The sequence below is a fragment of the Mus caroli genome, unplaced genomic scaffold, assembly GCF_978045245.1.
Source record: "Mus caroli unplaced genomic scaffold, Mus_caroli_1 scaffold_13, whole genome shotgun sequence".
NCBI classification, from domain to species: Eukaryota; Metazoa; Chordata; class Mammalia; order Rodentia; family Muridae; genus Mus; species Mus caroli.
The window spans coordinates 1579317-1592801 of NW_028227268.1; the positions used below are offsets into that span (position 1 = coordinate 1579317).

Here is a 13485-nt window from a genome sequence, read left to right on the forward strand (position 1 = left end):
TTGTTTTTCCTTCCACTTTGCGAGTTTAGGGGTAACCTCAAGTCATCTGGCTTGGTATGAACTTTGATTCACTTGGCCTCCTGACCATTCCATCATATGTGTGTTTGTGTGTGTGTGTGTGTGTGTGTATGTGTTTAGTCTTCATGCCAGAAGGGGCCATTGGATCCCCTGGAACTGGAGTTACAGCAGGTTGTGAGCCACCTTGGTGATGCTGAGAGTGGAACTCAGGACCTCTGGAAGAGAAGTCAATGTTCTCAACAGTTGAGCCATCTCTCCAGCTCCTGGTCATCTTTGTGTGTGTCTGTGTGTGTGTGTGTGCTTGAGACAGGGTTTCTCTGTGTAGCCCTGGCTGTCCTGGAACTCACTTTGTAGACCAGGCTGGCCTTGAACTCAGAAATCTGCCTGCCTCTGCCTCCTGAGTGCTGGGATTAAAGGCGTGTGTGCCACCATGCCTGGCTTCTCCTGGTCATCTTATTTTAACGTCTATCTCACCCTCCACTTCTGTCCTTACTCTGGTCATAAATTCATCGTTAACATCCACTCCATGTTACACATTTGCAAGCTGATCTCCCTGTGGGGTAACTGGTCCAAGGCAGGAGCCTATGTCCTCCTCTACCACCAAATGTAAAGGCCGTGTCACACACACACACACACACACACACACACTAAGTTAGCATGCAGTAAATTTTGTTGATGGAATGAATAAGCCCAAATTAAATAACAGAGGTTACAGAGTGTGTGTTATCAGCACTGACATTGACAGTGATGGTTCGATGGACTTAAGAGGGGAGCCGGGTGTGGGGGTGTACACCTATAATCCCATCATCCAGGAAGCAGATAGGAAGATTTCAGACTTGAAACCAGCTTGGACTACATGAGACCAGGATTGAAATGGGCCTTGGATGTGCATGATTTTGTAGAGAGCTTTCCTAAGAAGCCTGGGTTTTACCCCAGTATCCACAGAATTGGGTGTGATGACACACTCCTGTAACCCCAGCAAGAGGAGGCAGAGACAGGTAGATTGAAAGTTCAAGGTCAGGGCTGGAGTGGTGCTTGGTGCTGTACCAGAGGATTTGCTTTTGGTTTCCAGTACCCACATCATCTGAAACTCTAGTTCTAAGGGATCCACTCCCTCTTCCGATGTTCTCAGGCATCAGGCACTTGTGGTGCAGCCAAACACATGCAGGCAAAAAACTCATATATATAAAATATATTAAAAACTTAAAAAAAAAAGTTTAGTTGGGTGGTGGTGGTGGTATAGAACTTTAATCCCAGCACTCGGGAGGCAGAGGTAGGTGGATCTCTGTCAGTTCAAGGCCAGCCTGGTTTACAGAGCTAGCTCCAGGACAGCCAACACTATGTCTTAACAAGTTCTTTCAATAAAACATATTGTATATAATGTGTATTATATACAATATATAATGTATACAGTAAAATATATTATATCTAAAACAACAAATAAATAAAACAGTCTAAAACATAATCGGAGTTTAGTACACTCATAAATCGAACCATCGGAGGCAGGAAAGGGGGCCTGCCTTTCAATCCCAGCACTGAGGCAGGCCCAGCACTGTGAGTTCCAAGCCAACCTGGTCTACAGCCAAGGCCATATTTAGTGAGACCCTGTCTTAAAATAAATAAACAAATAAATGAATAAATAAAACAGAAGCCAAAACAATAACAACAACAAAAAAAAAATCAAATAAAAATTCGGAGGCGTTTAGCCTCTTAAGAGATTTCCATAAAGTCTTCTACTTCAAATCATGTGCAGTTACAAAGTTCAGTACAAAGGGAGAAACTCCAGCTCATTGCTGGAAAATTGTGAAGAAGGTACAAAAGTTCCGTAACGGTTATATTTGAGCGAGATCTCGACGCTCGCCTTTTCTTGCAGCTTTTTTGCATTGCTCGAACTTTCAGTAATATGGCTCTCCTGGCACAGTCTTCTGAACCCAGGGTCCTGGGCCCAGCCTCCTAGGCTGGGCTAGACTCACGCCTGGGGAAGGGGGTGGAGGGTGAGGGGGCACCGACCAGGGACGCGCGGCACCACTTGGCGCATGCGCGCGGCCGTTGGCGGGGCCGGAACCTTGTTTCGCCTCTCTCTCCGCCTGGCGGAGTGTGTTGAGCGAAGCACCGGACATCGGTACTGGCGGAGCCGGGCGGCGAAGCTGGAGCGGCGGTGGCGGCGGCGGCGGGAGGCCGGGGCCGGGGCTGAGGCCGAGGCCGGGGCTGCGAGGCCCTTGGGGAGACAGGCGGCGGGAGCCCGGGGCCCGAGCCCGGAGACTGGAGCGGCCGCCATGGCCGAGAGCATCGTGAGTGCGGCGGCCGGGAGGGAGCGGGGCGCTGGGATGAGGCAGCAGATTTGCGGGCGTCCTGGGCGGGCCAGCGCTGGACGGTGCTCGGAGCCGGCGCCTCCTCCTCGCACGCCCCGGGTTTGAGGAGGTACCTGCCCTGGCCGAGCCCGGAAAGGCTGGCGGGAAGGAGGCCGAACGGTCCGAGCGGAGCGGCCTTCTTCTTCCCCGCTGCCGTAGGGGACGTTGGCCTCTTCCCAGGCCCCGAAGCCGGGTACGTCCTTCTCTCCTCCCCCATCCCGACAGTGCCTCGTCACGATTTCACTCCGGAAGAGTCGACCGGAGAAGAAAAGGGCATCATTAGGGGAACCCCTTTCCCACAGAGGACGCGGCCATGGGGGCCAACCAAAAACAGGCGGGACTGGCTCCTCTTTGACACAGGCGACTTGACGACCACCTGTTTAAAAGGAGTGTCATAAAGAAGGCCGATTCCACTTTAGCCTGACAGTAGAGACTGTCACCCCCAGCCCCATGAAATAAGTCAGTAAAAGGAGAGGAAAACCAGCCGTTTGTTAACCTGTGCGAGTTTCTCTCCAGAGCATATGTGGCAGGGGTTGGGAAGTGATAGGAGTAACAGACCGTTCTGACAGAATAACTAGGGCCAACATGGAGGAATATTGGGGATTTCCATGGGATCGGAATCATGGTGGTTGCCTTAGGCCTGAGACAGCTCTTCAGTGGTTTCCTGCATTCGAGAACATCACATCTCTCTGGATTTCCAGGGTAGTATAGCTCTTGAGTTTTGTTTGTGTTTTGAGACAGTCTTACTACTTTATCCCAGGCCGTCCTTGACCTTGACATCCTCCCGCCTCACTTATCTCACTGCAGACATTTCTGGCAGGCTAAGAGTTAAGGCTTTTCTCTGAGGGCAGCTTCTCTTTGCTCACAGCTTCATTTAGGGGTCTTCTTGTTCTCTCTGTATTTTCTATCCTGGATGCAGACAATGCAGAGAAACCAGAGAAAGAAAGGCTGACTTAGTTTTAAAACTTAAATTTACCATCACAGATGACTTGCCTAGAAATAGGTGAGGTATCAGTAGGTCAATCCTCTTTTTAAACTTTCTACTTATTTAAATGCTCTTTACTGAGGTTAAGCAGTGTGTTCAGGTGTTCCAAAGGCTGACTTGGGCATCAGTGGGTCTTAAATCGACTTTCTCAGGTTAATATACTCTTCAGAAGTTGATTTTAGAAGTTTTGCTTTTAAGACTTATATATTTATTTTATTATATGGGCGTTTTACCTTCCTATATGTGTACCACACCTGGTTGTTAAGGAGGGCAGAGGAGGCTTTGGATCCTCAGGAACAGGCTGTGCTGGGAATTGAACCAGTTCCCCTGGAAGAGCAAGCAGTGCTCTTTGTGCATAAGCCAGCTCACTAGCCTCATTTGGAAAGAATTATGTGTATATGTGGGTGTGAGCACATGAGGGCAGTTGTTGCTAGAAGCTAAAGGTGTTGGATCCCCTGGGGCTGAAGTTACAGGCAGGCAGTTGTGGATGCTGGGGACTGAACTCAGATGCTCTGCAGGAGCAGAGAGTGAGTGAGTGTACCTGCTGAGCCACCTCTCCAGGCCTGTTTGCTTTGAATTCAAAGGGAGGTCTTCAAAGAATTTCTGTAGGGATAATGTTAAAAACTCAACCACTCTTCCAAGAAAATTTCTTTCTTTCTTTTTTAAAGATTTATTTATTTATTTATTTATTTATTTATTTATTATATGTAAGTACACTGTAGCTGTCTTCAGACATTCCAGAAGAGGGCATCAGATCTCATTACCGATGTATGTGAGCCACCATGTGGTTGCTGGAATTTGAACTCAGGACCTTTGGAAGAACAGTCGGTGCTCTTAACTGCTGAGACATCTCTCCAGCCCCCAAGAAAATTTCTATTCTTTTAATTTTGATCTTTCTCTTTCTGTTTTTGTTTTTGTTTTTTACTTTGTGGCCCAGACTCAGCTATGTTGTCCAGGCTGTCTTCTATCTCCAGTGCTCAAATTCCTCAGCTTCCCAGATACGTGGAGCTACTGCTGCTTGTTTCCACACATTTGACATTTTTAAAAAAAATTTATTTATGTATTTTGTTTCTGTTTGCATGTACACCTGCATGTCAGAAGAGGGCATCAGATGCCAGTATAGACGGGTTGTGAACCAGCATGTGGTTGCTGGGAATTGAACTCAGGACCTCTAGAAGAGCAGCCAGTGCTCTTAACTGCTGAGCCATCTCTCCAGCCCCACTTCTAACATTAAGAGTCTGTGTTCTCCACAAGGCCAAATCTGTCTGTTCCATGTATTCTCTTTTGCAGCCTGTCAGAGGTTAATCCAAAACTTTTCTCAGTACATGGTTGTTTCTTCTTAAACCCATACTCCCATCAGGTAGAGTGACTTTACACTTTAGAATTCTTCTTTGGTAAGCAAGGCATTGTGGCATAGGCCTTTAATCCCAGGATTTCGGAACCTGAGTCAGGTTCCTAAGGGTTTGAAACTTGTCTGGTCTGCATCATGTGTACAACCAAACCAAAATCAGCCAACAAATGGATTTCTCTTGCTGCTGCTTTCTCATTGTGCCAGGGTGAGTGACAGAATGAAGGAGCATTTGTAGAGCCTTAGCAAGGTCTTCACTATCACGTGTCACAGTGTTGGAGACAGGATGCAGAGTGAAATATATGTGAGGTGTTTTTCCTAGGCATCAAATTTCATGTGAAGAGTGTTCTGAAAATCAGTGCTCACTTATCAGAGAGGAAACGAGACAGATGTGGATCAGAAGCAAATGGGTACACAGCTTTATGCCCTTTATCCAGAACAGAGTTTTTAATATCGAACATACTGGACAAAGCCACGTGAAAGTCACTAGAAATTGAGAGGCACAGTCATAGTATTTTAGAAGAACCTGCATTATTCTTAAACAATTTAACAAAAGGAGACAAAATTCAGTTGACTATAAGCCATTATGGAATTCCTCACTCGGTGTGTCAGTAGAAGTCTTTGTTTCACGTATTTTCTGTACAGTGCACCATTAGTGACTGCTGGTGAAAGCACTAAAATAGAGGTGTTTTCTGAGCTATTCTGTGTCTTCCCTGTCAGTCCTCAAGTGGCTGGGCAACAGCTGCCTGGTTTACAGGCCTTTACTAAAGCAGAGGCTGCCAGCAGTGGCTGGCAAATGAATGACATGTTCTCAGAAGGTCTGGATCAGTATACATGTCAAGTTCTCGAAAGTGGGCCTATGTCTGACATACTTAGAGGCCAGCCAACATTTTTATCTTTGCTTGCCATGGAAATCCAAGAAAACCTGTTTGAGTTTACCATGGTATTAAGGACCTTTATTTTGTTTTATTTTAAAATTAATTTATCTTTTTTGTTTTATATATGTTGTATGAATTTATGTGCCCCTTTGCATGTAGGGTGCTGAGGAGCAGAAGTGGGTAGTGCATCCCTTGGAACTAGAATTACAGACAGTTGAGAGCTTCCATGCATACGGTGGGAATTAAACTTAGTGTCTCCAGCCCTTTTAAGATTGTATGTGATGTCTTCTTGTGATCTTGAAAGGCAGTACATGCATGTGGTGCACAGACATGTATGCGGACAAACACCTACACTTGTAAAATAAAAACCTATTGCCTGGCGTGGTGGCGCACGCCTTTAATGCCAGCACTTGGGAGGCAGAGGCAGGCGGATTTCTGAGTTCGAGGCCAGCCTGGTCTACAGAGTGAGTTCCAGGACAGCCAGGACTACACAGAGAAACCCTGTCTCGAGAAAAACCAACCAACAAAAAAAATCCAAAAACCTTATCTTATGATTGTCTTATGTAGCCCAAGCTGGCTTCTTCTGATGTTCTCACGTCCTCCCCTAGAATGCTTGGGATCACATGTTCCTACCATATTTAGCCTTGAAGTTGTGCGCGCCACGTGAAATTATAACGTGCTTGAATCAGAGTAGTACTTTAGACAGTCTTTCATGTGTTGAGGCACCTCACATCTTGTTTCTCCTTCAAGGAAAAATGGAATTGGAGATTGAAAGGGGAAAGATTGGGAGTGGGGAGGTGGCTTAGGTGGAAGAGGGGTTGCTGTGTAAGCACTGGGGCCTGAGTTTGCATCCCAGTACCTGGAGAAAAGCTGGACACAGACAGAGGTGAACTTCTGTGACTCCAGCACTGCAGAAGGTGCAGAGCAGTAGAGGAAGACGCCCTACATTGACTGACGGTGTGTAGGTGTGTGTACAGTGTGTGCACCTGTGTATACAGTACACACAACGTACGACAGAAAGCTGCGGAAGCTGATTTCCACCTTTAGTTTGTGTAAGTCTTATAAAACCAATCCTTTACTGGGTACAGCAACTGTCTTTCTGGTTTCACAGATAATCCGTGTCCAGTCCCCTGATGGCGTGAAGAGGATCACAGCTACGAAGAGAGAGACGGCCGCCACCTTCCTGAAAAAGGTGCCTGTGACACTGACCCACCCCCCCCCCCCCGGCCCTGTTCTCTCCAGGGCTCCTGTCTCTGCCTTTTCCTTTTTCCTTTCTGACTTCCACCACCAAGCTGTCACTCATACCGTGTTTTCATGGTGTGATTGGACTGGATAGCTGCTGGATCATTGTTGAGGGACAGGGAGGTAGAGAAGGAAACAAGACAGACTGGCGAAGTCAGAAAGATAGCCAGAGTCTCACTATGTAAGCTGGCCTTGTGCTCTAAGTAATTCTCCTGCTTCAGCTTCCTGAGTGCTGCTGGGGTGACAAGGATGAACCCCCATGCTGAACTCTGGATCAGGTGTCTAATCACAATTAATATCTACTAGACCACGGGTAGATGTTAAAGCACTTTGCAAGAGTAATTTTTGAGAAGGAAAATTTGGAGTTAGGTGTGGTGCTAACGCCTATGTCTTGTCTTGGGAAGCTGAGATGAGAAAGGTTTAAGGCCTGTGTAGGCAATGAAAACTGCAGACCAGCTGGGTCCATGAAATAAGACCCTTTCTCATCCCCCTTCTCCCTCCCTGACAGAGCAAGCACGTTTCAAACAAACAACAATTAAAGAAAAACTTCAGTTTATCAAAGGGGAATTTTTAAAATGATCCATTCTATTTCTTTGTTTTTGTTTTGAGATAGGGTCTCTGTGTAGCCCTGGCTATCCTGGAACTCACTGTGTAAACCAAGCTGGCCTCAAACTCACAGAGATCTGCCTGCTTCTGCCTCCGCCTCCGCCTCCGCCTCCGCCTCCGCCTCCGCCTCCGCCTCCGCCTCCGCCTCCGCCTCCGCCTCCGCCTCCGCCTCCGCCTCCGCCTCCGCCTCCGCCTCCGCCTCCCCCTCCCCCTCCCCCTCCCCCTCCCAAGTGCTGGGATTAAAGGTGTGTGCCACTACACTCAGCTCATTCTTTATTAATTTTGAGATAGTGTCTCACTACTTAGTTCTGACTGACCTGGAACTTCTTTTGTAGACCAGGCTGTCCTCAAATGCTGGTCTTGAATTCAGAAAGGTCTGTCTGCCTTAGCCTTCTGATTTGATTTATTTTTATTTCTTTCTTCTTTATTATTACTATTTTTTTTTTCGAGACAGGGTTTCTCTGTATAGTCCTGGCTGTCCTGGAACTCTCTTTGTAGACCAGGCTGGCCTCGAACTTAGAAATCTGCCTGCCTCTGCCTCCTGAGTGCTGGGATTAAAGGCATGCGCCACCACTGCCTGGCTTTTTTGATTTGATTTATTTTTATCTTATGTATATGAGTATTTTGCTTGCATGTATGTCTGTATACTACATATGTGCAATGTCCATGATGACCAAAAGAGGGTGTTGGATTCTTCTGAACTGGAGTTTCAGGTGGTGTTGGTAACTGATTCCAGGTCTTCTGCAATGTTCTAAATGTTTGAAACAGCTGACCCATCTCTCCAGTCCTGCCCCTCTCCTGATTTTTTTTTTTTTTTTAAGTATATGGATGTTTTGCTTGCATGTGTTGCCAGGTCTGTAGACATTTGCCTGCATGGTTGTTTATTAAATAGAACAATGGGAGATTCTGGCAATTTTGTTATTTTTAGGTATGCGGATGAGGATATGTGTACCACATATGTATGTCTAGTGCCCGTGGAGGCCAGAATAGGTGTCAGATCCCCTTGGAACTGAGTTACAGGCGGTTGTGAGCTGCTATATAAGTTTGGAATGGAACCTGGGTCTTTTAGAAGAGCAGCCTTTGCTCTTAGCCCCTGAGCCATCTCTTAAGGCTACCCCTTCCTTCCCTGATTCTTTTTGTTGTTGTTGTTTTGTTTTTTGAGACAGGGTTTCTCTGTGTAGCCCTGGCTGTCCTGGAACTCACTCTGTAGACCAGGCTGGCCTCAAACTCAGAAATCCGCCTGCCTCTGCCTTCTGAGTGCTGGGAACAAAGGCGTGCGCCACCTCTGCCTGGCCCCTGTTTATGACTCTGTATGTAACAGGGAGTATTGGAGAGAGCTGAATCAGACCTAAGGAGAATAACTTTGTTTTGTACTTTACCTCAGTTTAGCTGCATTTTATAACTAAGCGCATAGTGTTATTCTTGACATAGCGTTTTCTTTGGCGAGGTATTTCAGATTTCAAAAGCAATCTTTTTGCTGATATTCCTGCTACATTTCTTCAAATCTTAGACACAATGGAGGTTCCAAAGAAATCTCAATATGTATACCTAGGAAGCTGTTTGTCATTAGAGTTTTATTTTGTGCTTTGGTGCTTTTTGAAAGTTATTTGGAAAGCATTTTAACTGTGTATCATTCTCACTCATTTATAAGAAGGGAAAACCTTAGTGAAATTAACGGGATAGGATCTGAGCAGCTTTCTGCTTACAGGGTCTAACCTTGCTGAGTTAGTGTCTGTGCAGGGCCTGTCTCAAAGGGTCCTCAACTGCCAGTGTCCAGAGATGGGGACACCCAGCACCCAGGCTGCTCTTTCCATGGTAACTAGAGAACTCAGCGTCCAGCTTTCCCCTATCACTCATTAATTGGCTTTTTTGGTGGGGTAGCAATGTATGCCATTGGGAGTGACAAGTTCACACAAGCCTAGGCAGATTGTCAATTTGGATGAGCACTGGGCCTATAAGATCTTGTTGTTTACAGGTGTATCCATGTTCAAGATGGCATTATATAGCCATCTTTAATTTACGTTTTATTTTTAGTTTTCACTGGACAGTGTGTTATGGATGTGGTTCTCTGCTATCACATGCAGATTTACATCTGTGGAACTAGGTGTTCTTTTTCTCTTTTCTTCTGTTAGGGATTTCTTCATTCCCTGTGCATTGCTGTGAAACACGTCTTCAGAACATTTTCACTGTGCAGGTCTGAGATCTGTTCTCCCTCAGACAACTTCCCCGCAGCCCTGGCCACTCTGTTTTCTCTCTCAACTAGCAGGTCTGAGATCTGTTCTCCCTCAGACAACTTCCCCGAAGCCCTGGCCACTCTGTTTTCTCTCTCAACTAAAGTGTTGAGTTCCACTACTTTAGATGTCTATTTTAAGTGGGACTATACTATGTGTGTGTGGTTGAAATCCCAATTTAAAACAGCCTCTTTCTACCCTTATAAACTTGCTTGGAAAGCAGGTCTTAGCCCTGTAAATGATGTTTGGACAGGTTGGCCTGTCCTATGTAGCCTTTAAAACATATATATGTAAATAAATAAGTAAATAAGTAAGTAAATTAATGTTGGCATGTGTGGTGAGATTGTTTATGTTGAAAACAGACCAGCACTTGGGAAGTGCAGGTAGGAGGATTAGGAGTTCAAGACCAGCTTTAGCTGCATTCTGAGTTTGAAGCCAGCCAGAGCTGTTTGAGACCTGTGTCACTGTCACCTCTACCTCAGCCAGAAAAGAAGACGATGACGACTCGTGGAGTCTTAGTGATTGGTTCATTTGAGACCATTCATTTCAAGGTCTCACTGTTGGGTTTTTAGAGCCTAGAACCTCTAGAGCCCCACATATAGGATGCTTAATATCTGTTGAGTTAAATGATTAATAGGTCCCATCGCACAAGGGATTTGATTATCTACCTCTCTCCCCACTTACTTGTTATTCCTTCCTTTCTCCTTTCTTTTGTTTTTCCCTTTTATTGTTTTGTGTCAGATTATCAGGGTCTCATGCATACAGTCTAGAACTTTCTGTGTGGTTGAGACTAGCCTTGAACTCTATACCCCTGCTTCCATCTTCCCAGTGCTAATACCACAGGAGTGTGCCACTGTGTGCAGCTGACAGACATTTCATTTTAAAACATTTAAAACTATTTTACACTTATTTATGTATTGGGGTGATGGTGGTGACATTCATGCCGTGGTGTACATGTGGAAGTCAGAGGACAACTTGCAAGAGTCAATTCTCTTGTCCTAATATGGGCCCAGTATCAAATTTTGGTCATTAGGCTGGGTTGGCAGCAGGCACTGGCTGCTGAGACTTGCTCGCTGCAGCCGACTTCCCCATTGGTAGCATCATTCTGCACTCCATTTCCCTCTGTGGTAGGTTTATGATTGGAATTGGGTTCTCACTAGTGTTTCAAAAGCAGCAATTAAATTACCACAATGGCCTTGACTCTGCCTACTTTCAACTTTTTATTATTTATACAGAACCTTGGCTTCCTGTGGACCACTTACTGAATTGGCATTGGTATGATTAATACAGTTTTTCTCAAGTGAAATGACAAGGGATGCATCCGTGTGCTGAACATTTCCTAACATTACCAAGTGTTCTTCCTGTGGTCTTGGCAGCCTGTGGCATGTGATGCTTGGATGTTTCATTATATTTCTGTTGTTTGGGGCTTGTAGGTTGCAAAGGAGTTTGGCTTCCAAAACAACGGCTTCTCAGTTTACATCAATAGAAACAAGACTGGAGAGATAACAGCATCGTCCAGCAAATCCCTCCATTTGCTAAAAATCAAGTAAGTAAGCAGCTGGTGGAAGGTAGGCAGTCGGAGGAACTGTGTGCAGTGCTCTACCTGAGGCTATCTGGATTCCCTCTATTCTCTGGATACCACTCTAACTATGGCCCTGCTCACTGCTCACATACAAGGGGACTGTGTTGCTTGGCCGGTGTACAGCAGTCATGCTAGGCCAGCAGTTACTGTTGAGCAGGTTTGACTATGGAATTCTGGAGTGGTTATGGTAAAGAGAAGGTTTTGGTCTTGAGTCCAGATCTGAAGTAGGGCCAACGCCTTGTCTAGAGGGGAGGACGTAGAGCACAGCTGTTTGGGAAATAGATGCCATCATGTCAGCCCTGCTTACTAAGAAGATAGGTGAGGCATGATGGTCCATTTTCACATGTGTGTGTCAGTGGGGCTTCAGCAAAGGCCTAAGGTTATGGAGTTCCTGTGACTCAGTCATGCAGCAGTTTGTGAGTGCAGGGGAGAGTGGTTGTAACAAATGATGGAGCCTGCAGAGTTGACGTTGGCTGTGTGGTTCTTTTATTGACCAGCTTGTTCACTCTTGGGCACCTGCATTCAGCAGTCTTTTTATTTTAGATGTATTTATTTGATGTGTATGAGTGTTTTACCTGCATGTATGGCTCAGTCTGCAGGCATTTGTCTGCAGGCCTGATTACTAGACAGAACTGGAGGCTCTTCTGGCAGTTTTCACTTTTAAGTTTATAGATTAGCATGTGTGGGGAACAAACTATGTAGTGATGATATACTTTGTTCAAAGACTTGCCACCTGTTTGTCTATTCCTGTAACTAGTTTGTGCCGTTCGTTATGGTTACTTGTGACCATTTCTAGCAGAGTGGCTGAAGTCATATTTTCTTTGAGCTTTGGGAGGCTTTGATGTGTATGATTTATTTTGGGTAAGATATTGCTAGGTCTGCAGATCAGGCTGGCCTTTAAGTTTTTATGGAGCTGGAACCTCGGGTTTTGAATTGTAGTAGTTACCTCTGTACCTTTGGGCTGCATCCTCAACCCGGAAAAATGGTTTTAGTCATTTCTTTTTTTTTTTTTTTTAAAGATTTATTTATTGATTATATGTAAGTACACTGTAGCTGTCTTCAGACACTCCAGAACTCCAGAAGAGGGAGTCAGATCTTGTTACGGATGGTTGTGAGCCACCATGTGGTTGCTGGGATTTGAACTCCGGACCTTCAGAAGAGCAGTCGGGTGCTCTTACCCACTGAGCCATCTCACCAGTCATTTCTTTAAACAAACAAACAAAAATGTATAGCCAGCACATGGGAGGCAGAGGCCAGCAGTTATTTGTGAGTTTGAGGCCACTCTGGTCTCCATAGTGAGATCCAGGACAGCCAGAGCTACGTAATGAGACCCTGTGTCAAAACAAAACAACAACAATAATTTATTTCATTTCATTTGTGTGTGTGTTCATGTGCACACATGTGTGCATGCTCTTGAGTGAAGAGGTCAGGACAACTTTGAGAATTTAATTCTCTCCTTTGGGCCCCAGGGATGAAATTCAGGTTGTAGGGCTTGTCAGTAGGCCACTGAGCTGTCATCTCACCAGCTCCCTGAATCAAGTCATTTCTCAGGAGTGTTACGGACATTTGAGTTTATGTTCCCATTCCTTCCCTGCCTGTGAGCCTTGAGAAGTTTCTTTCCCTCCCTGGGCCTTGTCATCCCTGTAATAGTGCCTTTTCCACATGGATGGAGGGAGCCTGTGTGCTAAGATACAGCGGACATTGAAACAGTGGCTGTGGCTTGTTGGATACAATTTTTTTTTTTTTTTTAATTTGTGTGTGTGTGTGTGTGTGTGTGTGTGTGTACCCACGTGTGTGTCATAGGTGGTTGTGGGCTGTTTGATGTAAGATGCTGCCAAGCTAAAGTCTAGTTTGTTTGGTTTTGAGTTAGGGTTTTCCTGCCTTGAGCTCACTGTTCTGCCCCCTTCCTCTCAGTGCTGGGGTCACGGGTGTGTGTAAAAACTGTTCTCATGAGTAGATAAAGACAAGAAATGGAGTCTAACTGGGTGTACTCAGAAACTTACTGTTGGAGGCAGGATGATTGCAAATTTGAGGCCATCCTGGGCTACAGAGCAAGGCCTTGCCTTAAAAGAAGAAAGAGAAAGCAGGCACCAAGAGAGCAGTTTTCAGGTGAGCCATGTGGCCCGCTCTGTTGCTGTTGCAATAACAGTAAGAGAACAGAAGGTATTTGAAACACCTCTCTCAGGGCTCTCCTAGGCATTTCTGTTGTTACTGTGAAGGCGGGGTCTTACCATGTGTTATCCT

At 45.6% G+C, this 13485-nt stretch overlaps 1 protein-coding gene across 1 annotated transcript in view; it reads left to right on the forward strand.

The window, feature by feature from the left end:
• The first annotated feature begins 2101 nt into the window (after window positions 1–2101).
• The window catches only part of Nploc4 (NPL4 homolog, ubiquitin recognition factor), a 57636-nt gene continuing 46252 nt past the window's right edge, over window positions 2102–13485 (forward strand). The window contains exons 1-3 of the mRNA XM_021176269.3: window positions 2102–2309; window positions 6692–6772; window positions 11093–11205. Of these exons, the coding sequence (XP_021031928.1) occupies window positions 2295–2309; window positions 6692–6772; window positions 11093–11205 (209 nt within the window). The 5' untranslated portion in view covers window positions 2102–2294. The remainder of the gene's footprint in view (window positions 2310–6691; window positions 6773–11092; window positions 11206–13485) is intronic.